We start from the raw sequence: 27,140 nt of genomic DNA, 5'->3' as shown, positions 1-27,140 counted from the left end.
AAAGATCAAGATCACACATTTCCATACAATATTTAGTTTGAAATACTAGATGTTAAAGGGATATTTAGAAACAAAGTGGTACTTTAATAATTATTTAAAAAAATTAGAGTAAAAAGAAATAAGAACTCAAACTTTACGTTTAAATATAATATTTGTCCATCTAGAAAACTGAAAAACTATTTTTTTTAGTATTTAAAATTTGCATTGAGTATGAAAAAACACATCTTAGAATTATTTACAATTTTCCTTTACATGTTTTTCATTGCTTTTTAAATAAATAAAAGACATGAATACTATAATTTTTCTTTTATATACAAATTTTTTTTTTTGCAACATAAAAATTCAAATTATTTTTAAATATGAAAAAAATATTTTTTTTTATATATTTAATCAATGTCATAACTGTTATTTTATCAAAAATCTAAAATAATTTTTTTGGTTAACAATATAATTTTTTCATGATAATATTTAATTTTAATTAAATAAAATTAATATTTTAATAGTTAGATTATTATAAATACAAAATATTAAGATGCGTGTAATAAAGGTTTTGATTTTTTTATGAAAAATCATTGCAATTTTGATGTTTATTTACAAATAATTCATTTTTCTTTCTCAACAAATGAATATGTTTATATTATTTATTATACAAGGAAAATTAAAAAAATATTTTTTATTAATGAACATATTTTACCCTCCTCCTGTTTATTTATTAATTTTTAAAGGTACCATTTAGCTTAGGTAGAATCCATAAAATGTCACCTTGCAGCTGCAGCCTATGATGCTCATTTAGGACTGTTTAGTGCAGTGGTTTAATAAATGTTTTGTTATTATTTGAATTTTTAATATTGATTTTTTATAAATAAAAAACATATATAATTTTAATATATTTTCAATCAAAAATTATTTTTTTAAATTAAATTCTACCACTAACCTACTAATCGACACTTCATTTCAGTGATTAAAAAACAAAACCATAAGGAAAGAAAAAGGTTCGCTGCTCTCTTACAGTTCAGCTTCCGACCACGACCTCACCTCAAACCAGGTTAGAAAGAAATTTTTTTCTTTATTTATTTAATTTGTTTAGATTAAAGTTAATGGATTTGGAATTAATTAGGGTTCTTACATGCTAAAATAATCTGATAATTTTCTTCTTAGAAATTCCCAGAAATGGCAATATTTGATCAAGCAATCAGACGGCTGTCAATATCATTATCAAGAAGAAGAAGCAGCTTAAGCTTCTCAACACTTTCATCCAATCCTCTACGAGTCTGTGTTGTTGGAGCTGGCCCTGCTGGCTTCTACACTGCTGAAAAGGTAATTACAAATTAAATGCACCGTTCCTTAATTTTTGTGCCTAAATTACAATCATTGTTAAATGTAATTAGATGTTGAAGGCGCATCAAGGAGCTGAAGTTGATATCATAGATCGTTTGCCCACGCCTTTCGGTTTAGTCCGCTCCGGCGTAGCACCTGACCACCCCGAAACTAAGGTCATTTTTTTTAATGTTTCATTCTTTATACAACTTTTCCATTTTTCAGTTCTATTCCAAGAATTTCTGAGGAGAAGAAATGCATTTACTTTTAGTATTTTGATAATGTTTTAGAGTTCGTGATTTTGCTTTTTTAAAATATTTTAGTCAAATGGCGATGGTCAGCATTACCTGTTTCTAGCAAATTCCTTTTCTTTTCTTTTTTTATTTGAAATGGTTAAATTTTGATATTAAATTTCTGTTGCTAGTTGTAGTTTTGGTGCAAAATAATTGTCTTAATTGATCTTAGTATACCAGAAAACTTGCTACAGATTGTGATGAACCAGTTCTCAAAGGTTGCGCACCATGAATGGTGTTCCTTTTTTGGAAATATCACTCTTGGGTCCTCTGTCTCTCTTTCAGAACTTCGTGAGCTGTATCATGTGGTGAGTTAACAGTACTTGTTTTTAGTTTGCATTTTATCTCGTATGCTTGATTAGTTTTGCTAACTTTGTAAATGCTATGAGCAGGTAGTGCTTGCTTACGGTGCTGAGAGCGATAGAGCCCTAGGTATTCCAGGAGAAGTATGTCCAATAAAAGTAGACACTAATATATAAAAAGTTACTTTTGATGCCTTTTCTTTTTTAACTATTATGGCTGCATAGAGTTGCAATTCCATTTGTTTATATCTTCCCTCTTCTGTATTCTTTTCTTTGTTGTAGTATTTGTCAGGGATACACTCTGCTAGAGAATTTGTTTGGTGGTATAATGGGCACCCAGATGGCAAAAACTTGAGTCCTGATTTGAAGAGCACCGATACTGCTGTTATTCTAGGCCAGGTAGTCAGAATATTGCTATTGTTTTCACCAAAGTTGCATTATGGATTTTAGAGATAATTTACTGGTGACCAAACCACAAAACTCTGAATTGGATATACAATGCTGATTTGCTATTAGTCATAATCTTGGAAACGGGGAAATGCTATTAACTTTAAAGGAATTGGTTAAGATGAGGTCAGTATGACTTCTTAGAGGGTGATCTGGTCTGTTCTACATTGTGCAATTAATCTTAAATGATGGATTTGTTTAATGGAAATAAGTTAGGACATGATGATGCTAGTTGAAAGAGATGCGTGGAAACATGATTTTGTAAGCAAGATAGATTAAGATAATTACTTAAAAACTACAGTGGTAGATGCCTTTAATGAGTTTAAACGTGCCTTGTATTTTCTGCTGGAAGATGCAATAGGCACAATTTCCTAGTGATATAAAATTCTGTTTGTAGTAAGTTTAGTACTTTATGTTTTCTTTTTCTCTTGTAATTTGAAACCAGGTTAGGGTTACACATGCATGGTGTGTTAGTTAGCTTAGATTCTGATGCTGGAATTTCATTGGTTGAAGGACATGGAAAATTATGCTACTGTGGGTAACACGTTCCATGAGGAGTAGTGCTAAGTTTCTGTTAGCATCATAAGTTGTACAGTAGCCTTGACAAATTTGAAATATCCATTCAACATGTTTAAGATTTCAGAATGCTAAGGATGATTTAAGCTCTTATCCTTTTCATGTCATGCTTGTTAGGTGTTTTCTCATTTCTAAGTAGCTAGACTTTCATTATATTCAACAGTGTGTGTAAATAATCCCTAAATTATAAATAGCAGCTCCCTTTAGGTTAAAACACCTCTCATCCTCTCCTTCCCAGGAAGTCTGCAATACCAAAATACATATGAAACTTTCCCATGACAATTCTCCAATGATTTTCTCAGGGCAATGTAGCGCTTGATGTTGCCCGTATCCTCCTACAATCAACATCAGTGTTAGCAACAACTGATATTGCCAGTCATGCTTTGGAAGCTCTAGAGCAGAGCTCTATAAGGTTTTTTTTTATCAAACTAATTGACAGGGATCAGATCTGTTGCTAGCCTTTTAGGTTGTCGGTGGTAATGCTCTAAATATAATTGCAGAAAAGTATATCTAGTTGGAAGACGTGGACCTGCCCAAGCAGCTTGTACTGCGAAAGAGCTAAGAGAAGTTCTTGGTAATTTTTAGCTTGCTGTCATTTATACTTGTATCCGTTACATGTTGATTTGAATTCTTAAGGCTTGCTGAAAACATGATGATGGGACTAAAGGATTGCTCTTTGACCCATGTCTTGTCAAAATGTGATTCTGAGCTAAGATAACTGATCCTTTTTTGTTTCAAATGTGATTTTTCATTATGAAGTATTATATGGATAAGTATATTTGCAGCACTAAGAAATTATTATTTATACCAATTATTTATTTTGAACGTGTGCTTTTCTGAGCATGTGATATGTTTGTGCTCTCTTTGATTGTTTGGCACATAAATCCCAGGCATTGACTTGCACATTTCATTTGAATGGTTGTTGTTGATGTTAAATAAAATTTATAGCCAACTATATGCAATCTGACTTTGTTAATATGCTTAGTCAGAGGTCTTTTTTGGTTTTACTTTCTTACTTTTAGAACACCATTGCTGATATTATGTTATTGCTGTAGGTATTAAAGATTTGTGTATTCACATTAATGAAGTTGATTTATGTGTAAGTCCAGAAGATGAGGTAGGTATCAATGTTATTCATCTGTGTGCATGTTTAATAGACATGTTTTTTATTTGTTATTCTTTCTAGCAGAATATAACATAATGACTGCCACTATCATTGTTACTATTATTATTTTTTGTTCTTGTGATGCCTTTTAACACATTTCTGTTCTAAAATAGTCAAATTCAAACTGAAATGATCCAAATTGCACTCATTCTAGTTTAATTGAGCAATCTCTACATGCCCGTGGTTAATATATTAGAAAATACACTTCAGAACATTATTCACCTTCCATCCAAATTGTAGCAATGATAACCAAACTTACATACTGTATTGCTACTGGACGTGGATCAATTAGGACATGATTAAGTTGAAGGATGTGGTCAACTAAATTGGAATGGCTGTGAGAATGACAAAATATGGTAGCACTGTTAGAATGGCTGGAAGAAAAAATTTAGTTGTTTTTATAATTATGCATGCTAAGTTTTCCTAGTAAGTACTGGATATTTGTATGTTGTTGACAGCATAAATGTGCATATTCTGGCAGAACCGAGGATAGGTAGATAGTTATCCCACACAACTTAAGGAGATTCCACTGTGTGGTGTAGTTGTAGAAGTAGGAAGTTAGGTCAGTTCAGGGGTAGAATTAATGTTCATCTTTCAATTTCATTTCCTTGAGTCTAAAAGTTTGATAAGGTATGGTTTTCTGACATTTCTTGTTCCTGAGAATCTCTTTTTGTGACTGCTTCCAGTAGATACCTGCCTAAATTTAAGATTGAGTTTAAGAATTTTTCTCCTTGCTGTTTCTGGCCCGTTCTTGGAACTCAATCGAAGCCTAATCTATAATTGTGTTTTTTTTTTCTTTTCTTTTCTTTTCTTTTGTGTTTGGGGGGGTGGGGGGGTGGAGGGGTGATGTATTTGAACAATTCTAAGTGCTTCTGACTTGGATAATTTGGAGAATCCAATGAAGAAAGAAAAGGTGAAATATTTTTGAAAATTCAACCAAGATTTTATCTTGCTAGCCTACGTCTTATTTAGTGGTGAAATAATACTTTCAGGCACCAACTTGATTAAATGTTTCTGTCTTTCGGGTTTCATCTTTATACTCTGAGTGCCTAATCTCTTTTATTAATGGCTCTGTGTCTTTATGCTTTCTTTTGGCAAAGGAAGTGCTTAAAAATAATCGAATCCATAGGAGGGTTTATGAGTTGCTTTCAAAAGCAGCTGCTTCAGCACCTTCTCATCCGAGTTCAAGTCAGCGTGAACTTCACTTTGTTTTCTTCCGGAAACCTGATAGGTTTCTAGATTCAGGTGAAGGCAGTCGTCGTGTTGCTGGTGTGCATTTTGAGAAGACAATGCTTAAAGGTGCTTTTCTCTCTATAAATGGTGGTTGTATATGAGTCTTCTTGTGTGCCTCTGTGGTTACATGTTTAGAAAACGCTTTACTTGTAGTTGATGGATATTGTTATGTTGCAGTACAGCATTCTCCCACCTAATGTGTCTTGCACAACATTTGAACAAAAGTTTGTTGTGTGCTTATCATCATAATAACTCAGAATGATGTTGTCAGGCAATTAGACCATGTCTTACAGTCGAGAAAATTAGCATTTTATTTTTCACTTCAATTATAATTATGAATGAGATTGTTTGAAGTTCCATGAGAAAGAAACTTCTGAGCTGTCAAACAAAGATTGCACTGTTCCATGTTCTAATCCAGTTTAGTTTCATTACTCCAGTGTTAAATTCCATGTTCTCTTCCAATTCAGTTTCATTACGCCAGTGTTAAACTTGCCTACTCTATGTTGCAGCTGTTGGCCCTGGAAAGCAGATTGCTGTGGGTACTGGATTATATGAGGACCTTGACTGCGGGTAATTTTTTCCTTTTATTCGTTAATCTTGGCTAGTTATATATTTTTCCATGTTATGAGCATATTTTCTGATATAAATATAATTACATTTAACTTCACATGGCGCTATAATGATGGATTTGGTCATTGCTTGACCAGAAATGTGAATAGTTGTAAATTAATTTGTCTTAGGTGACATGATTCATATACCGTTGTATGATAGAGGAGAAAAGTTATTTTGATTATGTTGAACCAGCTCATTGGTATGATCTATTGCTTACATTTTTGCAATGTCCATTTCTGTTTGCAGGTTGGTGCTAAAGAGCATTGGTTACAAATCAGTGCCAGTCGATGGTTTACCATTTGATCATGAAAAAGGTAATGTGCAAAGAAAAAAAAGGATGGTGTACCCTTTCTGCTCATTATTGTTAGATGTGTTATTTTATCCATGAAAAGCTATATAAAGCTGGCTAGGTGAAATGTTATTGGAAACAGCTTGAGGTTTTCTTCCAAAGTTGCTTGATCAATTATTTAGTTCAACATGTCTGCAAAATCCTATAAGAAAAATTTTAAAATTTAAGCAACGAGAACTATAATGAATTTTTTAAAATTTTGAATTTTTTTACACATGTATAGCTCTGTGTGTACTGATTCAAAACAAGCATCTGGCAAAACCATCTCTAGGAGTAAGTCGCTTGCTTAACTTTCCCTACTGAAGTTTCTAAATATGTGTGATTGTGTAAAACTGATTTGCCATCCTCCTCTCATGGCTTCCTTTACAGGTGTGGTTCCAAATATTAAAGGTCGTGTTCTTACTGATACTTCAGGAGATCCTACGCTGCTCGAGAAAGGTCTGTATGTGTGTGGGTGGTTGAAGAGGGGTCCAACTGGGATTATTGCTACAAATCTTTACTGTGCTGAAGAAACAGTAAGTTGCTCTTGCATCCCAGTTCGTTTTCATTATTTAGAAGCCTTGCTTGAATCACTAAGCTGCTGCACGATAGGTGGCAAGTATATCAGAAGATGTTCATCAAGGAGAGATAGCATCCGCATCTACCTTGCCAAAGCCTGGCCGACAGGGACTCCTCCAGTTGCTTGAAAATAGAGGTGTTAGAGTTGTTCCATTCAGCGCCTGGGAAAAGATCGACTCTGAAGAGAGAAGGCTTGGGAACTTGAGAAGCAAGCCTAGAGAAAAATTAACCACATATGAGGACCTACTGAAAGCTGCCACAGAGTGATATGGGCATCAATTTTGAGGTCAAGATACATTCTTTTTTTTTCCTTTTGAACAAGTAAATGCGATTTCATTTTTTATTTCTTAATTATTGATTATAACCTCTTGGGTTGAAGCCCAATATCCAGCCAGCCAGCCAGCCTCAAAGTTGGTTCCGACTTTGAGTGTACTATTTGTTCTCTTTCTCAATTTATAGACATAAAAAATAAGTGCACCTAGGCAAAGCTTGGACACTGAAATTTAATACTTAAGAAATTATCTGATTGGTTGTCAAAAAGAGAGAAGGAAATGTCTGATTTTAGTTGTCAAAAGGAAAAAAATGATTGGGCAACATATCGATGACTAAATGAATTGATTATCATTCATGTATAATGATTCTCCTATTTTTTAAGGAAAAAGCTTATGCTGAAGCCATTTTGTTGTGTTATGATGTGTCTACTGTACTCTTAAATTATTTGAATTAAAATTATCACTAAGAAAACTTAGTAAATTAAAAAAAAAAGCAAGTATTTTGTTAACTAAATGAATTGATTAAAAAATAAATCTTTTAATTTACAGTATTTTGTTAACTAAATGAATTGATTAACAAATAAATCTTTTAATTTACAAAAAAAAAAACACATAATTATCATTAAAAAAAACACAAGTAAAGAAGATACAATTATCAAAATATCATAAGGTTTTTCTTAGTAAATAGAATTATTAAATGATTTAATTAAGATCCATACAAGTTGAGACCTAATATATTTAAAACAATAATAATTGAGGTTCATTAATTTTAATAAAAAAAAACTTAAAGTCATTAGCTATATTATTAAATATTAATTAATTAGTGTATAAAATAAAATAAAATTGATTGAAATTACAAATGAAGTATTGATTTGATAAAGATGAATAGTTAATAATAGCTTTAGTGCTAATGCGCTTAAAAAATAATGTTTAGGTGTTAAAATAAAAAAAGAATATAAAAAATAGTTTTAGTCAATTCAAGTTAGCATGACAAATATATAATTACGGTAATTAAAGTCGAGTTAATTTGAGGTATTTTGTCAAATTTGCAGCCTAGATCATGAGATTGAAATAATTTAATAAAAATATAAAAAGAATTATAAAGTTCATTTTTAAAAAAAAATAAAAACCTGTTTTAAATTTTTAAATCTGTAATTCGGCTCATTAGACCTAAAGCTCTCAATTTAGAAAATTCATAAAGTTTAATTCTTAATCTATTAAATATTAAATGATAAAATTAAAAAAAATATCAATTAAAAAATAAGAATCAAAATTGAAGTACAAAATAACTTTTATATTTGATTGAAGGGTAAAATTAAAAATAACTATCATTTTAGAAAAAAATAAAAAAAAAAAAATAACTATCATTTTAGAAAAAAATAAATTTTTTTTTAAAGGAATGAGGATCAAAATTGACATAAAAAAATAATGTTTTGATTGAATGGTAAAGTTAAAAAGAATAATAATTTTAAAAAAAGAGCAAAAAAATTAAAAATCAAAATAATGATGGTCAAATTAAAACAACATAATATTATCATTTTCAATTGAACGATGAAATTGAAAACTAGTAAAAATTTTACAAAAATACCAAGAAAAAAATTAAAAATCTAAAAAATAAGGACCAAATTGAAAAATATAATACTTGAGAAATTATTATTAAAGGATGAATTGTGATTAAATGATGAAATTGAAAAAAAAAAACTTATAAAGAGCCAAAACCAAAAATTAGAAATAAAAAGAATAAGAATTGAAATTGAAATTGAAATAACAAGATCAAACTGTAATTTTCAGATGAGGAGAGAAAAAACAATAAAAAAAAAAAGTTTTACTAATGACAAATCAAACCATCCATCATCAACGATATGTGTTGCACTAACATAAAAAGAATATGAAAACGTTTTCAATAACATAATAAAATAATATTTTTAAATATCATGAGGTGTCGCACATAATGTACATGATGTGTTGACACCTCCAGATGCTGTATATATATCTATTTTTTTTGTTTTTGATATTTAATCAAAGATTAAATTGTCTCTAATATGGCATGTCAATATTAAAAAAACTCTTTGGGAAAATAAGAAAAAGCCGAGTAAGGTTAGTTTTAATTTTTTGACTTCTTGATCATTTCTCTCTCTCTCTCTCTCTCTATATATATATATATATATATATTGATCATATGAAATTTTTTTTTATCTTATATCTTATACGATAATAATATAAAAATTATTTTAAAAATATTAAATTATCCTTTGATGTCAACATTGAAAACTTTTTTTTTAAGGGTATTTTAATCTTTTTTTATGTTTTTAAAAAGAAAAAAAATACATAATTGATCATGATTAATTTAAAAATAAATAATGCACCACATGAAGAAACCTTAATCTTCCAATAACTATTTATAAGTTTTTTGGTGAGGATCAAATATATTACCATACTGTTCCAATGAACAGTGCAAATCTGTTTGCTACACGTACAGTATTTATCAAACCAATTTGAACTTTTGTTAATAATAATAATAGAACTCCAAATGAAGATACGAGGGCCTTAGATTTAAAGATAAGGTACTAAACGAAGCTTGGTAATCAGAGAACATATTATAAACCTAATGAATTCAGGAATATAAATGACGATGATAATCTTCTTCTTTAACAATCAGGGATGAGAGCGAGAAGTGTGAACCCGCAAAATCAGCCAGAAACAGGGTCGTTCGTACCGTCAAATGATGGATGTGACACATTAATTATTAACAAACACTAAACGACATGGCATTTACGTTGTAGCAGATGTGCCGTGGACGCATACTAGTAGTGACATGTGGATTCACTCTGCAATAAGTGTTATTTTTGTCATAATTTCAAAAAACAAATATTCAAGAAAAATTTAAATTAAATTGTTAAGAAATAGTATGATTAAAAGAATAAGGGCTAGAGTAAAAAAAAAAATAGATAAAATAGGTGGTGGTTTCAAAATTTATTTTCATCAATTTACTTTTTTAACAGTATATTTTTAATCCCTCCAAATTTCTGAAAATTAATTTTAGCATAAAATTTTATTTTTTTAATTTTCTGGTCACTAGTTAAAGAGAGAAGAGATAATTAATGATCGAATCTTGACAATAAAAAAAGTTTGTTCACACTGATTTCGATAACAAAAAATGTTGATCATGATATTTACTTGTTTCATTAGATAATAAAAATTTAGTTTAGGTGTGTTTTTTTAACTTGAAGTTGATTTAAAAAGTACATTTGATCTTGAGAGGTTTTTTAATTTGAGTTAATTTTTTATTTTTGGACAATATTTCAGTTGTTTTAAAGCATTAAGAGTTTATATGGATCTCTAGATTATTTTGTAGGTGTTTTGGGGTAAAACTAAAACAAAAGGAATAAAAATGAATTTTTAGACTAAGAAACTCAAGCTTGATTTTTCAGTGCCCTTAGGTCATGGAAACTGGAGAAATAAATGATATGTTATCTATGTTGTTTATATATATATATATAGGGAGCACAATACATTGTTCACCTAGCCAAGTAAAAAAAAAATAACCGGCCGCATAGACCTGTCCTTGCTCTAACCGGTCTGTTAGAAGGAATTTTCTTTTTAAAGGGGTTTCCTTTAATTTTTTTCTTCATTTAAATAAAATCAGAATCAAAGAATTTATTTTAAAAATAAACCATACAACAACAATTTTTTCACATTATAGTAGGATAAATATTTTTTCACTAAAGTTTTTTTAAAAAAATATAATTTTTTTATGAAGTTATCCTGGTTACATGATTTAAATTGTAAATTTAAAGGGTTAATTTGTGTTGGTTTAATTTATTTTGTTACTTTTTTAAAATTATTTTTTTTATTTTTAATATTTAATTGATTAAAATTAAATTTTTTAATTTATTTTAATTTGACGACACTTAGCCTTAAAATTTCTCGATGGAGAAGAGATCATATTATTAGTGAAAAAATTAGTTTGATAAGATATAATGGCTCGTGGTTAGTATGTGATGCCATGGTTGTTGTATGTGCATAAAAATGTTGGTGATTGTTTGCCATTGGCATATAAAAAGTACATGTTGTGCATAAAATATATATATATAAAAATCACATGTGTATATTGCGTATGAAAATTTTGTATGGGTGGCTCATGGGACCTGAACAAAAACACAGAAAGAGCATCTCGGATAGATTTGATTAGGTTGAGGCACATTGGTTTTGGATTGAATTTTGGATGGAACACTCAGCTACTTGGGCATGACACTTCCAGCCACTTGGGCTTTGAAGGCTCAAACAATTGGAATAAAAAAATTAATATTTCTTTGTATCTCAAAATGTCATAAAATATATTTAATTGCGAAGTTGAAGGAGTTCCTTTCGGAAATAATTATAAGATATAAAATAAAAAATTTATTCTCAATAATAAAATAATAAAACAATAAAACGGATTGCTATTATAGTTATTAGATCTAGTTTAAAAGTTAATCTAACGCATTGCTATTATAATTATTAGATCTAGTTTAAAAGTTAATCTAGACAAGTAATAAAGTTACATGTTACTTGAGTTGATCCAAAAAATTTTAAAAAATAATTTATTATAAATCACTTTGGTTTCTCCTCATATCTAGGTCCTAAAAAGATAAATAATGCAAATCTCTTTTAGAATTCACTTTGCTAAAAAGTTTAACAAAAAAATAAAAATAAAAAAACAATATGCTAACAAAAATAATTATCTACAAACATTTTAATACAATTTAACAGGAACAACTAAACAAGTTACATGTCCAAAAAACAAAACAATTAACTGATTATAATTCTTAATTCTATATTTTGATAGACACTTCATCACAAACAACTTCATCAAGATTTTATAATATTATAGTTCAAGTTTGATGCAAAAGCATATTAAAAGCCAATACAACACATATAGATGCATCCTTGTGAACACCCTTACTTTAGTACGGTGCAATGAACTTGTTGAGCTTTTCCTTGTTTAAATGAGCAAAATTTGAATAAAGTATTGATAAGATTGAGTTAATTTTGTCAATTTTTATCAAAATATCACCATATTTCTCTATAACTTTATCATTACAATCTTTATCAATCTCATTTAAAGTTATCAAATTTATAATTAAAACATAATTGACGGATAAATATTACATACTATACAACATTTTATGTAAAAAAAATTAATAAAGTATCAATCATTCATTATCTTTATTGGAAGTATTTTTAATAATCAACGTTGAGAGATGTCCGAAGGAACATGTAGTGTGTACAGCCATTGACAAGAAAGAAATGAGGTTTAGAATTTAGAAACTACACGTTAAAATGGCAGGACCCAAAACTTTGGCTACACATGCTTGACTTATTGGCCTCCGTGAACTTGATTCACCATCACCTTTCTATAAATTGTTGGGCAAGATCATGGCTTCATGCATCATTTCTTGTGTGCCCACAGGAAAAAAAATAGCAGCAACAAGATTACTGAAGATGAAGATGGCGTCTTTTTTCATGATTGTGATGGTGGTCACGACGATGTTACTGGCTGAAGCACAAGTGTCACAAGCAGAGACATGCAACCCAGAGCAGTTGAGCCCATGCCTAGGAGCAATCACGTCCTCTACACCACCCTCGACCACTTGCTGCAGCAAATTGAAGGAGCAGAAGCCTTGTCTCTGTGGATACCTCAAGGATCCGAGCCTCAAGCAGTATGTTTCCTCTCCTGGTGCTAGAAAGGTTGTCAGTGCCTGTGGCGTTCCCTACCCTAGTTGCTAATTGTTATGAATATTATGTAATGGTATGAATAGTGTTATATATATCTATGGTCAAGGGAAATATGGAGATCAAGCTGTGCTACAAAATCTCTACGATCAATAAATTAACTAGTTTGTGATAGATAAATGTTATGAATATTATTCTTCTATGCTTTTTTCTTTTTTATTTTTGTATGATATCAAAGCTGGAACCCTGGTCGGATGAATGCATGCCAGATTTTCCTTTTTTTTTTGGGACAATAAGAGTTTTCAACCATGTTGGATGGTTAGTGTTACGACACCTAAAGCCCTAGCTACCTGGCCAAACGGCTACAGAGCTTTTTTTTCTTTTTCCCTCTCAGAAATTTTATTATGAATAAAAAATATCATAATTGTTTTTACTTTTGCTATTGGAATCCCTTCATTTTTATCAAATCACCGGAGTTGTACTGAATTTACTCCCAGTTTTATAATATCTTGACGGAAATAAAAGTTAAAGTAATTATGAGCTCTCTAAGATTTTAATTATTAATATTTAAGAGCTGTCATGGATAAACCACAGTATCTATATCATACCAAGAGGCTTTTAAGATCTTATTTGAGGCTCTTGAGATCTTCTAAGAGAATATAATCTAGAGAATTCTTGTTCTGTGCAGCAATTAGAATAAATCAAGATTATTTGAAGGTCTTCTCATTAAGAAAAATCAAATAATTTATAATTTTAGTGTTTGGCCTCTCTGTTTTAGTGGGGCTGAAGATATTATCATCATCATATGTCCTCTTCTCTGGCGAAAATAAATTAGTTTTTTATTATATATATAAAGAACTAAATCTCCTTTCTATAAAGGCCCTCCCAATCTGTACTTGAAATACTAACATAATCTACACGTACATATCAACATACAAAGAGTTTTCCCTTTTAATTAAAGGATTCATAAAAAATTTATTGAAATTAATATTCATACAACCAGTTCTTAAGGGCAGGCTTAGGGCTACCCCCCTCAACACATATTGCATCAATTACAATAAATATATTTGAATATTTTAGATTTGTAAACAAATGAAGAAATGTCGAGTTGCCAAATATTTCTATTAGTCTTCAACGTATAATTGCAAAATCTAAAATAGGTGAGCTATCAATGCTAATTGATAGGCTATAGGTCCAAGCACTTCTATCATTTCAAAGAGGTTGATATATTTTAGTGTTAACTTTTTTTTGTTTCCCAAATCAAATTATGGTTTTTTAGGGCAAAACTTTCAAGAACACTTGATTTCTTACCTCAAAATTCAAACTTCTTTTATATCTTGAACCTTTTTTATTCATAACCTAATTATTTGGATCTTATCTATAAGCATTTATACTAGTCCCAACCCTAATGATTTCATTTCGCCCACATCATCCCACCTTAAGGGAGTTTGACACTTTTTCTTATAAAATACATTTTTTCTCATAAAATACTTCAAACATGGCCAATTGCGTCGCCATGCTAAGGACTAGGATGGGTCTCCCTCGTGTTAGGATTTTATCAATATTTTTGGACTAGTTTTATATAAAAAAAAATTATAATTTCATGTTAGGATTTTATCAATATTTTTAGACTAGTTTTATATAAAAAAATTTATAATTTTTAATTAAGTTATCAAAAAATTATGAAAATTTACATGAAGCTTTGTAATATAATACTTTAACTTATATTAAAATTTCATAATTTTTAGAGAAATTTATAAATTTGATAAAAAATCATAATTTAACTAGTTTTATGTTATTGGATGTAATTTTCAATTTTATTATTAGATTAAGCTGAAATTTTACAAGGGATATTAAAATATATTAAATAAATTCTGCTTAAAATTTTAGAATGAACGGATCTTGGTAGTAATAACAAAAAAAAAACTATCAAATAAAAGCAAAATTGATTATCAGATTAAGCTGAAATTTTATAAGAAATCTTTATTATTAGATTAAGCTGAAATTTTACAAGGGATATTAAAATATATTAAATAAATTCTGCTTAAAATTTTAGAATGAACGGATCTTGGTAGTAATAACAAAAAAAAAAACTGTCAAATAAAAGCAAAACAACTTATTAAGGGTAAAATAGTTATTTGCCATTAAAAAATAAAACAAATTGACTCTTCCTTCCTTTTATATGTTGCCGACTGGGTAGAAGTAGAGTAGGAAAAAAAAAAAAGCAAAGAAAAGGCAAGAGAGAAAAGTAAGGGAAAAGTAGAGTAGAAAAAAAAAGCAAAGAAAAGGCAAGAGATAAAAGTAAGGGAAAAACATAAAAAAATTCAAGAAAAAAAAACAAGAGAATAACCTTGTAAATTTATAAAGTTTAACTTATAAAACACTAATATAAGGAAGAATTAAGTGAAGGAATGAGGAATTAAAAGATAAAAAATTTAATTACTTTATTTTTTAATTAACATGATATTATTATTTTATCGCGGTTGAAGGGTTGTTATAATTTTGATTCAAATTTGATTGTAAATGAATTAAATTTAATAAAATATCAAGTTTTTTTTTTACTTTTTACTTTAATTTTATATATTTTTAAATTTATTTTTTAATATTCTGGATAATGTATTTAAATTAAAACTTTAATACTAACTTTAAAAATTCATATTTATAAATTAATAATTACTTTTTAAAAAATTATATATTTATTTAATAATTCAGAGCAAGAAAAATTCGTAGCTCCGCTCTGGAACATGGCCATATTGATAATGACCTAAAAGCTATTATTGTAGACAAATTCTAATAATAGCAAGTGTTTCTTCCGGCTTCCTCTGTAACTTAGAGTACAAGATTTAAAAAGATATTTCAGTGTATGAATGGTCATCTTTAACTGTTTATAGTTCTGAGAATGAAATATAATATTTATTTTTAATTTTGTCCCTGGAGCATGATGTATATTCAAGGAGATAAAGATAGGTTTAGGTAAGCCTCCGAGAGTGTTTGACATTTTATTTCAACGTATCTTAGCTATTTATGGTCTCACAATATAGCCTAACTATAATTCTATTAAAAATAAAATAACTGATAAAAATAATCCTAATTTATATTAAGACAAAATCCAAGACAGTTGATTCAATCAAAACCCGATCGGAATCCCTTACATCAGAGGTTCTAATCATGCCGACTTTTGTTTCGAACTCCAAAATTGTATTTTTCTACAGCATGGAAGCTTGGTTCTCACCTGTAGTTTTTTGCCTCCGTTTCAGTGGCTCAAGAAATTATTCGCCGTCATGCATGTCCTCATCTCTGGCGAAATGCTCTTGTAGCCTTATAAAGTGGTGAATATCATCCATCTCTCGTGAAATCGATTTACAATTTAATATTAGTTTTAGGTTCTCATCTAATATAATAATATGTGATGCATGGTGTCAGCAAGATGTCACATGAGCCGTTTAGCTGGTAAACTTGCTTTATAATTTATTTTAATAAAAAATATTTTTAAAATATTTTTATTTGAAAATATATTTAAATAATTTTTTAAAAAATATATATTTTTAATATCAACATATTAAAACGATCAAAATATATAAAAAATAATTTTAAATTAAAAAATTAAAAAAAAAAACAAAACAACAATATAAACAAAAAATATCCACTTAGAATCTAAAATCCAAAAGTCTTTATGCAAATTTTAGTTTCACCTACCAATTCATTAAGATTTTATTGCCTACACCAAGTATACGAAAAGTTTTCTTATGTTGATGATTTTCAGCTCTTCTTTTATTGCACATTTCCTTTTTTTCTTTATTTGAATAATTTCCCGATCTCATCTGTCATTTGTAATAAATAAATAAATAAATAACTAATTGTAAATGCAGTAGACATGATTAAGCCCATGTTCAAAAAGAGGAAAGAAAGAAATATTAAGCCCTTGGGTTCGAAGGCTCACGTTAAGGATATTGTGCTATATAGATTCTGTCAGGGCCGATGTCTCTCTCTCTGTCTCTATTTAGGAACTAAGACCGAAAATTGAAGAACCAGGGCCCATTGTTTTAAACTAATAGTATTTTTATTTTGAATCAGATTTATTGAGCTAAATTGGTAAAGTTCCTCTTTATCTAATGACCAAATTGCCATTAACCACTCAACTAAAAGGTGTTATTTATAGTGACAATTAAAATTTTAGAGCACATTTTGATGTTAATTACATACTAAAACATTTGGGGTGTCCGACTAGCGCGTTTGTTTCTCTGTTCAATACGAATAATAAAGCAGGTGCATCCCCTTTTTGTCTCCTTTACATTTTTTTTTTCAATTGTTTTCTTCTAATTTTATTTGATTTTCAATTTTAATTTTTTTAACCAGATTATTTTAAACTAATTAAGTTGACTAGATCATATTGAGTCAACTCAATTTAATTTAATTTTAAACTCAAATTAAATAAAAAATAATGTCATCAAGTTTTTTGTTTTGTCAATTTTATTATTTCTTATTTAATTTTGTCTTCATATTTTTTTATCAATCAACCGAGTTGTTTTTAATCCGATCAAGTAAATTTTGTAACTTTAAGAAAACTCCAACAAAGTTTGATTAAACTCGGATTAGGTAAGAAATTGAGTTTATTACTTTATAATTTATTTATTTATTAATTTTTTTTCTCATTCTCTTTTTTTATTGAGCTACTTATAACTTGACTATGTGTTAAGCTCAAATGCTTTCAAAAATATTTTTGAAAAAATTTAATTTTTTTATTTTTTATTAACTTTAAATTAATATATTTTTAGTGTTTTAAAATTATTTTGATGTGCTGATGTCAAAAATAATTTTTTAAAAATAAAAAAAGTTATTAACATGTATTTTGGCACGGAAAAGTATTTGAAAAGCAACCACAACCACATAACCAAACAAGCAAACACACGAGCCTGATAAGATATCATTTTCTGTATTCTCGAGTTTAGAATCATATCAAATCTAAAAATCTAAATATGAAGTTGATAGTCTTTATTAGCCTCGTAATGGGTCATGAGGTTATCACTATAATTTTTAATACTAATAACTTAGAGTAGTTATTTCTCTATATTTTTAAGTATGTAAAAATCCTCTAAGAGTCTGTTGTATCTCAATCAACATTAGTGATATAAGAGGAATATTCTTGTTAACATTAATAACTTTATTGTTTATTTGTCAACAATAATAATGTGAAAAAATTAATTTTTATCATCATTAATATTATATAAGATACATTTTCATCAATATTAATATTAATGTAAAAGGTTTTTTCTTTTTTTTTTCAAACCTCCAAGGAGAAGGACCTTATTTGTGGTATAAAATCCATAAATATTCTTTAAATCACCTTGATAAAAGATCAAGATCTCTATTTTCTTATTATATATTCTCAAAACATTGAGTACAAAAAAAAACTAATAACAAATATTCATAATTATAAAATTAACAATTTATTTTTTTATTTATTACAATCTCTTACTATAAAATACAAGCTTAATCATCAAAAAATCTCACAATTACTAACACCTCGCTCTTAATATATGATGAAGCACTATCCAAACACTAAAATTATATTTACAAGCATATTAAATTTTTTAAAATAATCACATGTTTTAAATATATTCTCACAACCTTTTAAGTATTCAACTTTCTTTTCAATATATACTCAAATTTATGCCAAACTATATTTTGTGTCATAGATTACAAATCTTCTTGTATATATATGGAGCATAAATCTTTTCAATAAAATATATATGAGAATTATAGTTACGTGCTTTGAAATACTCTTTTATAATATTATAAATACTATATATTTTCTTTCATTTCCATGTAACGTGAACCTTGCCGCCTCAATTGTAAATGTAATCGCATGACTATCACCTTCCTCTACTTTCTTATGAATGTTGAAACTTATATATAAATCTGTAAAATAAGTCAATAAGTTGAGAGGAAGTCGTCTTAAAACGTGTCACAATGTAAGACAAACGTGAAACACATTGCGTGGTTACGGATTGCGCCCCTTCCACTCACCAAAAGTAGTATCGGTATAAATGTGTGTTGGGAGTGCGGTAAAAAATAAAAATAAAAATAAAAATATTTTTTATTTCAATAATTATTTTTTTAGTTTTTTAGAATTTATTTTTGATATTAATATATATAAAAATAAAAATAAAAAAATAAAATCAATTTAAAACTATTAAAAAAATTTGAAAATTTTCAAAAATAGAATCTCACAAACAATTTTAAACACCTAATTTTAAACACTTATGAGTTCACAATATAAAACAAATTGCGATTGCTACAAACACATTATATATTATCACAACAAAATCAGCATTCCCACCAAACCTAAGAAAATATTAATTATTTATTTTCCTATAACTCTTTAATTAATTAGAATTCAAGATTGCAAGTGTTTATCTGGGATGAATGAAGATCACATCATATTAACCCCAATTCATCATAAAGTACTAAGACAATTGAATCTAAAGTAACACCTAGGGAGTCCGCAGGCCTCTCCATGGATTTGGGCACGTTCAAAAAATTGTAAAATGCATTAGACATGATAAAGGCCATGTTCAAAAAAAGAATGCCTCTGCCATTAGGAGAACACTGTGGCCTAGAGTGGACAAGTGCATCTCCAAATTGCTAAGAGGCGTTCTAACTTCTATCTCCACACTCCACACCATACACAGGAAAGGAGAATCCACCGAATCTAAATGCTCATGTTTGACCCGTCTTAGACGTGCCTCCCCTAGGCATGCATTATCCACGTCTCCTCTCTCATTGATTATCAGCTTTCAAGCTCCAGTTGGTGTCCATGCGGTTGAGTGTAACTTCGATCCTTGAAAATATTGACACTTCATAACCTCTTTGCCAAACAAAGTTGAATTCAACTAAATCCCGGTAGGTTGTTCAAATTAAATTGATTAATTTTATAAGTTTAAATATAATTTTGATGATATATGAAACATGATTTAATTTTAAAATAAATTTTAAAATGATAATTTTTTTTTAAAAAATTATTAAGATAATGATAAATTGAATTAATCTCAGTTTTTAGTGTCTGGTGTCATGAACTTCATTGAATTATATAATTTTTTTAAAAAAATTATATAATAAAAATATATGGTCACAAAATTAAATACTAATTTAAAAATAAAAACTTATTTGAAATAGTAATAACTCTATAAAAAAACAAAAAAAAAATAAATAATACAATTTATTTCTCAAGCAATTCAATATTAAAAAAAAAATTAAAAACAATTAAAAAAACATATCTATCTAATAAATGAACTATTGAATTAATCTCAGTTTTCAAGTCACTTGTGTCATGAACTTCATTGAGTTTAATAAATTTTTTATAAATTATTTTTTAAAAGTTATATGATAAAAATATATGGTTACAAAATTAAATATCAATTTAAAAATAAAAATTATTTAAAACAGTAATAACTCTATAAAAAATAAATAATGTAATTTATTTTTCAATCAATTCAATATTAAAAAATAAAATTAAAACACAAAAATTAAAAACAATTAAAAAAAAACATATCTAACTAGTGAATGAACTTGTCAAATCTATGAACTTAGAATTAAATCAATCTTTAATCTTTAAAAATATAAAAAATTTACTTTAAAATCCAAAATCAACTCACAATCTAGTTTTTTGTTTTTTTCCAAGCTTAGATTCATTTTTATAAAAAATAAAAAAGAACATAATTCAAAATCTTGTATTACTTTCTGTGTTTTGATAATTAGAGCTGTTGTCGATGGGTTTCTTTAGATAGACCATGAAATGAAATCTTGTATAGGAAGAAGATGTTACAAGTTTTTATCATGTTAAAAAGCTAATATTTTCGTTGGACACCATGTGAACCACGATTTGATGGCTTTTCAAAAAACAATCTCAACCAGAAATTGAAAAAATCATATTAAATTATCTATACGTAATATATATATATATATATATATATATATATTTGCTTAGGTTAATTAATTCCGATGGTCTGGAAAAGATCGCTCCAAATAGAGATATCAAGTAGTTATCCTGAAGCTGTTAGTTGAAATTAACAGAATTTAGACGGTGGTGTGTGCCTACTTACCCAATACTAACTATAGAATTATTAGCATGACTTGGTGTCAGTAACTTCCAAAAAAAATAAAATCATAAGGGTTAATACTTAATACCTCGCTGGAAATTGGGATGCTAAGCGGCGCCATGCCCATGTGGACCTGTCTTGCTCCCTTAAACCTAGGAAGTCCAGTTAAATTAACAACCAAATCCTAAGGTTTTGTATATAAATAGCTAGCAAAACTCAACAAAATTTCTTATCCTTCAAGTTCTACACCAGCATGTCTCCTGATCTCTCTGTTATACTCCCTCGTGTTCTCATTGTCTCTAGACGCAGCCTCCGCAAGAACAAATTTGTAGATTTTGTTGGTACGTTTTCGTTGTTTGATCATTCTTGATCTGTTCATATGATGATTAGCAACGCTAATATTTTGTTTTTCAGGTGAATATCATCTTGATCTTATAGTTGGCTATGGTGCAGTACCAGTTATCGTGCCCCGTGTTAGTGGGGTGCACATGTTGTTAGATAGTTTTGAGCCTATCCATGGTGTTCTTCTTTGTGAAGGAGAAGATATTGATCCATCATTATATGAAGCTGAGACGTCTAATCTTTCACTAGAAGAGTTAGAAGAAATCAGGAGGATTCATGCAAGCGATACAGCTATTGATAGAGAGAAGGATTCGATTGAGTTGAGGCTTGCAAAACTTTGCCTTGAAAGAAACATACCTTATCTGGGAATTTGCAGAGGATCTCAAGTTCTAAATGTTGCTTCTGGGGGTACCCTTTATCAGGACATTGAAAAGGAGGTTTCAAAGAAGATTAGGGAGTCTCAAAGAGTGAAACACATGGATTATGATAATTATGATGGGCATAGACATGTGGTTAAGGTGGTAGAGAACACACCTTTGCATGATTGGTTTAGGGATTCTCTGGAAGAAGATAAAATGGAGATTTTGGTTAATAGTTATCACCACCAGGGGGTGAATAGATTAGCACAAAGATTTGTGCCTATGGCGTTCGCACCAGATGGATTGATTGAGGGGTTTTATGATCCTGATGCTTGTAATCCTGAAGAGGGTAAGTTCATAATGGGACTTCAATTCCATCCAGAGCGAATGAGGCAGGATGACACCGACAAGTTTGATTATCCAGGATGCCCAAGGGCCTATCGGGTTTTAAACCCATCCTTTACATACGATCTTTTATGGGAGAATTTGATGAAACAATGCATAATTGATATGTACATGGTATTTTGCAGGAATTTGTCAAGGCTGTGATTGCCTATCAGAAGAAGCTCAACAGCAGTACTACATCTGTGCCAAGGCCTCTCAAGCTAGATCAAGAAATGGAGAAGAAAAGGAAGCATATAATTAGAAGTTTCTTTCTTGCAAGAAACATATACACTGCTGGCCAACGAATGAATCCATCAAAGGAATCAGAACTACAAGCTGGAGCAGAATTCCTAGAGGTATAAACTCTAGATAGAATGATAGAGAGTCCATATTCACTATTCACAAAACTTTTGAACATTGTTTCAGGATCATAGATTTTGTTTTCAGGCTTTTGATCTTGTGTCATTAATGATCATTTTATCCATGCAGTCCAACACAGCTTTGAGCTTGCAACAAGAGAACAGACTCAAGCAGATGGGTGCAACAGTGAGGAATGCAGGTTCCTACATTGAAAGACTGAGGACGAATGAGGAGAGGGAAGATTTGGCAAAAAATGTGATGGGAAATATGTCTGCAGAGCAGTTGTCTGACTTGTTGTCTTTCTACCATATGATGGGACAGATTTGCTCAGAAGTTTTAGATAGAAAGCTGAATGGCATTGTCCATGGCATCGGTTCTTGATAGATGGTTTTTCTTGCTTTCTCGTTGATGTATCATGTTAACAAAATAATAATTTGAAGTCACAGGAAACTTGGGTAAGCAGTTCCTGTTTTTCCCGTATTTGACTTTTGTTGTTTCTTTCACATGTGATTAAAAAGCGTAACATCAATATCTGTGATTAATTGACTGGTTTATAAATCATAGCCACTGCTTTCCTGTGAAAATAGAATTGGAAGAGGAAGGGATTAATTAAAAGAAATTTTCTGCTCAAGAATCTTGACAGTGTTCATACACGCAAATCTGCTCTTAAGGCGTACGAAGCCTCTCCAACGCAGATTTCTCCAGCAACACGCCCTTTATCTCCTTATACTAAAACCATTCAATTCACTTCACTTCACTAGTGAGTCGTTCAGTGTTTATCTGACTTTTCAGCCTCAGAAAAGGCAGCTTATGCATCAATAAATGCATGTCATCCTCGGCGATAATCATGCTGAAGCAAACAAGAAAGAAACAGATGAAGGTAGCAGTCTAGCAGACATGCATTAATTACTTAACTAAATAAAATCTGAATCAGGAGGAAGTGGGGTTGAAATTATTTTTTGCTTGAAAATGTATAAAAATAATTTTTTTATTTTTTAAAAAATCATTTTTAACATTGGTTTTTGATATAAAATCACTAGAAAAACTTAATTAAAAAAGTTTAAATTTTAAGTAAAAAACAAGTGATATCTTCTACAACTTTGGGTTGAATAAATGCACAAGAAGTCTCGAGACAAGAAGTAATGAGCAGCCCAGCACTACAAGAAAGGCCCGGAAATAGTTGGAGCACAAACCATCCATCCAAAAAAAATAAAAAAAATACAAGAATTGTACTAGAGCCCAGCAATAACAAGTAGTAAATCCCAGAAAATAGTTATGATCCAATATCATCAATTCACAAAATCGCTGGATTGGATTTTATAAAAGCCCAAAATCCATATCCGATTATCTACTTAACTGAGATGTCGTGTTAGAACGCACCCAAGTTACTTGAGCCATGGGCAATCTTCTTCTTCCTGTGTGATTTATAGCCATAGATATCAGCTTTGACCTGGTTAAATCAGAGACAAAAAAGAATCCATGACCTAGACAACGACAGCTAAATTACTATATTTAATGACTTTCACAGGTAATGCAATTGTGAAGCATACTAGTCAACAAGTCGTTTTGCATGCCGTGTGCGTCATCATGTTGGACTTTCCCGGCAGATGAGTGAAGAAACGCGTTTTTCTCATCTCCATCGTGGATCGATAAACCACCGGCAAGTCTCAGACTCAGCTTTAAGCTGATATTTGATTTGAAGTTCAGATCTTGACGCTGGGCTCCCACCATGGAAATATTGCACCGCTCCTTTCCCTGCGAAATCCTTGAGAAGTGTTTGATGGGGAGTAGACAATCTGTAAGCATCGAGAAATAGTAAGAACGCGGATTGAAACTTCATCCAAGTAAGATTTATAATTATAATTAAACCAATTAAGACATTATTCATTCGGGTAAACCATGTCAAGATTCAACTAGATTAAAAGGTTAATTTTGAAAAAAAAATAAAAAAATTACTTAAGAGTATGATTTAATCCTAGTACAAGATCAACTAAAAGATTAAGATTAGTTTCGAAGTGTAAAAAAGTTGAGTTTATTAAGGTAATTGATCTGTTAGACCCGAGCCTAGGCCAGGTTAGGTCTTGGGTCGGGTTCAATACCGATTATTTTATAAGAGTTAAAACATAAAAATAAAGACAGACCTCAATAAAGTCTTTAATCTTTGAGATGAGCTTTAATTAGATCCCCAGTCGTTTTTTTTTAAATCTCAGTTAAATCTTCAATATATAAATAAAATCTCAATGATCCATCATTTACTTTTTATCTACGGAATTGTTAAATAATTATATTTTGTAACTCTATTTGTTTTTATATTTTAAAAATAGTTTTTTTAAAAATTATTCATATTTACTTTAAATTAATTTTTTTATATTTTTAAATAATTTTGATATATTAATATCAAAAATAAATTTTAAAAAATTAAAAAAAAATAATTATTTTAATATATTTTTAAATAAAAAATAATCATTACTACAACATCAAATAATTGCAAAGATTAAAATGAATTACCTTTCAAAGTTCCTTCTTCGTTTCTTCTTTCTTTTCTACTTTTGAACATCATCTTTAAGAATTCCAAGTCAAAGTCAAGTGAGGCTTCGTCTCAAATTCAATCACTGAAACCCTATGTCACGCAATCAGTTTCAACCTTCTATTTAATTTAATTTAATTTCTCCACATTTATTTCTTAGTTTACTATCCCAGTGCATACTCAAAGTGCGTTTTTATTTCTCAGAGAAGTCCAATTTGCTGTTCCATCACTGCAAGTTGCAGCATGTGGGATATCACAGTCCAATTTTATAATATAGTACATTTTACTGACATGACCATAGATTTAAAACAAATAATTCAAGTTTACAGGTTTTTTTTTTTTTTTAAGTCCTAAAGATTTTCTCAAATTAACCAAATCTGAAATTAAACCACGACAAAGGATAACTATACCACGCCCAGCCTATGAGGTAGATAAGATTTTTTTTTTAATATAATAAAATATTAAGATGTTGTTAATATTTTTTAATAAAAAAGTTAAATTATAAAAAAATTAATTTAATGTAACTTAATCAACTTGATAAGTATAAAGATAATTTTAATGACTGGTAAAATATAATTTAACTCAAAATAAATATTTAAGATAAGATATTTTTATATATATACTGAGATAACAATATATTAAATCAATTTGGATCAACTAACCAATTTTTTTATCATATCATAAGATTTTAATAACCTTATATAAAATAAATTAAAACAAATTATAAAACTTAATTTTTAATAAGATGAATGTTAAATGATGAAGTTGAAAAAAAAAATCAAAACAATTATTCAACTTAATTCATGTTAACTTGTCAAACTCATGATCAAGATCATGAGATTATCATAACCCAATAAAAATAATTAGAATAAATTACAAAACTTAATTCTCAATCAATTCAGTATTGAAAGATTAATTTTGTTTTTAAATAAATTAAAAAACTTAAAAAATTACTCAAGTTAGTTTGGGTTAGCCTCTCAAACCCGTGATTCTAGTCATGAGATGAAAATAACCTCATAAAATATAAACCGAAACAAATCATAACGCTTAATTCTCAACTAATCTAATCTTGAAGGATGGAATTGATAAAAAAATCAATTAAAACAATTTGAATCAATCGAGTTAACTCATCAAACTTACACTTCATGTCATAAAAATATAATAACTTATAAAAAATAAATTAAAAAAATTATGAAACTTGATTCTCAATAAACTTAATGTCAAAAAACAAAATTAAAATTAAAAAAAAAACTCGAGTCAACCTAAATTAATCTACCAAACATATATTTCAAATTATGATAAACAAATTATAAAATCTAATTTTCAAATCAATCTAATATTAAAAATTAAAAATAAAAATTAATTAAAAATAAAAAATAAATATTATTCAAATAAATAGTATTTTATAAAAAAACAAATATAATAAAATTCCTTCTATTAGCGAAGTCAAGGGAGGCCTCGTCTCAAATTCAATCCCTGAAACCCCATGTCACGCAATCGGTTTCAACCTTCTATTTAATTTAATTTAATTTCTATACATCTATTTCTTCGTTTACCATCCCAGTCCATGCTCGATGTGCGTTTTATATATATATATATATATATATATATAATTCCATCTAATTAATGAGAATAGGGCCGTCCATGATCTATTCCTATTGTGATAGGTCCATCTATATATATAAAACCCTTACAGAATCGGGAGCACAAGTTGGTTTGTAATGAGGATATGTTATATCCATAACCATATCTGGAATTAAGCCAACGCAAAGGGTCGTCTCAAACCATAGATAAAATCTTTCATTTTTTATTTATTACTACATATTTACGCTGAATTGAATACAAATATTTACAATATTCTTGATTTCATTTTTAATTTTTTTTTTACATATTTACGCTGAATTGAATACAAATATTTCATTTTTTTTCTTTTTCTTTTTGGAATTAAGTTTGTTGAACCATGGTTGGTTTGAACAATTGGACAACCCTATCATTTTCTCTTAATTTTTGTTATTAGGTATCCGAGAAAGACCCGATTTCATGTTATTATTGTTGGGAAAACTAGAAACAATCGGACACCAATTTATCCATATCAATTCAGCGGAATACAATTCACAATTCACAAGTTCCAATTCTTTCCCTCTTTGTGCAGTAAAACAGAATCAAACAATGACCAAATATAATACAAATAATCACAAAATCAACACCAAGATTTTTAACGTGAAAAACC

At 29.0% G+C, this 27,140-nt stretch overlaps 3 protein-coding genes across 6 annotated transcripts; all 3 read left to right on the top strand.

Moving 5' to 3' along the window:
* The first annotated feature begins 954 nt into the window (after window positions 1-954).
* LOC105123410 (Pyridine nucleotide-disulfide oxidoreductase family protein) lies at window positions 955-7,525 on the top strand. 4 transcript variants are annotated; one of them, XM_011022987.1, is made up of 14 exons: window positions 955-1,045; window positions 1,159-1,317; window positions 1,389-1,493; window positions 1,805-1,918; window positions 2,003-2,056; window positions 2,195-2,311; window positions 3,238-3,347; window positions 3,436-3,509; window positions 3,991-4,052; window positions 5,201-5,399; window positions 5,843-5,903; window positions 6,192-6,259; window positions 6,664-6,809; window positions 6,886-7,525. In XM_011022987.1, exons 2-14 carry the CDS (start codon window positions 1,171-1,173, stop codon window positions 7,117-7,119), a joined length of 1,491 nt encoding a protein of 496 aa, XP_011021289.1. In that variant the 5' UTR covers window positions 955-1,045; window positions 1,159-1,170; the 3' UTR covers window positions 7,120-7,525. The 4 variants fall into 4 exon arrangements, with proteins under 4 accessions (XP_011021289.1, XP_011021292.1, XP_011021290.1 ...); XM_011022988.1 differs by having other exon boundaries at window positions 961-1,045; window positions 1,169-1,317; XM_011022990.1 differs by lacking the exons at window positions 6,664-6,809; window positions 6,886-7,525 and adding an exon at window positions 6,518-6,644.
* A 5,049-nt stretch (window positions 7,526-12,574) lies between these two features.
* Window positions 12,575-26,540, top strand: LOC105123409 (non-specific lipid-transfer protein 2). The gene is made up of 2 exons (XM_011022986.1): window positions 12,575-12,929; window positions 26,502-26,540. Exon 1 carries the CDS (start codon window positions 12,609-12,611, stop codon window positions 12,891-12,893), a length of 285 nt encoding a protein of 94 aa, XP_011021288.1. The 5' UTR covers window positions 12,575-12,608; the 3' UTR covers window positions 12,894-12,929; window positions 26,502-26,540.
* On the top strand, window positions 20,829-22,942 carry LOC105123408 (uncharacterized). Its single transcript, XM_011022985.1, has 4 exons — window positions 20,829-21,279; window positions 21,353-22,083; window positions 22,170-22,379; window positions 22,513-22,942. The coding sequence occupies exons 1-4, from the start codon at window positions 21,192-21,194 to the stop codon at window positions 22,762-22,764; spliced, it is 1,281 nt and encodes a 426-aa protein (XP_011021287.1). The 5' UTR covers window positions 20,829-21,191; the 3' UTR covers window positions 22,765-22,942.
* Window positions 26,541-27,140: the final 600 nt, after the last annotated feature.

This window comes from Populus euphratica, unplaced genomic scaffold (genome assembly GCF_000495115.2).
Source record: "Populus euphratica unplaced genomic scaffold, PopEup_1.0 scaffold10.1, whole genome shotgun sequence".
Taxonomy (NCBI): domain Eukaryota; kingdom Viridiplantae; phylum Streptophyta; class Magnoliopsida; order Malpighiales; family Salicaceae; genus Populus; species Populus euphratica.
Note: the sequence above shows the minus strand (reverse complement) of the source record. Positions and strands in the feature narration are given on the sequence as shown.

Bases quoted from the DNA above. Each gene is read 5' to 3' on its own strand.
- LOC105123408 (XM_011022985.1), top strand. From the start codon at position 21,192: ATGTCTCCTGATCTCTCTGTTATACTCCCTCGTGTTCTCATTGTCTCT. The intron at 21,280-21,352 runs GTACGTTTTCGT...TTTGTTTTTCAG, and splicing joins CAAATTTGTAGATTTTGTTG to GTGAATATCATCTTGATCTT. The intron at 22,084-22,169 runs GTTTTAAACCCA...GGTATTTTGCAG, and splicing joins GATGCCCAAGGGCCTATCGG to GAATTTGTCAAGGCTGTGAT.
- LOC105123410 (XM_011022987.1), top strand. From the start codon at position 1,171: ATGGCAATATTTGATCAAGCAATCAGACGGCTGTCAATATCATTATCA. The intron at 1,919-2,002 runs GTGAGTTAACAG...TGCTATGAGCAG, and splicing joins TTCGTGAGCTGTATCATGTG to GTAGTGCTTGCTTACGGTGC. The intron at 6,810-6,885 runs GTAAGTTGCTCT...GCTGCACGATAG, and splicing joins TTTACTGTGCTGAAGAAACA to GTGGCAAGTATATCAGAAGA.
- LOC105123409 (XM_011022986.1), top strand. From the start codon at position 12,609: ATGAAGATGGCGTCTTTTTTCATGATTGTGATGGTGGTCACGACGATG.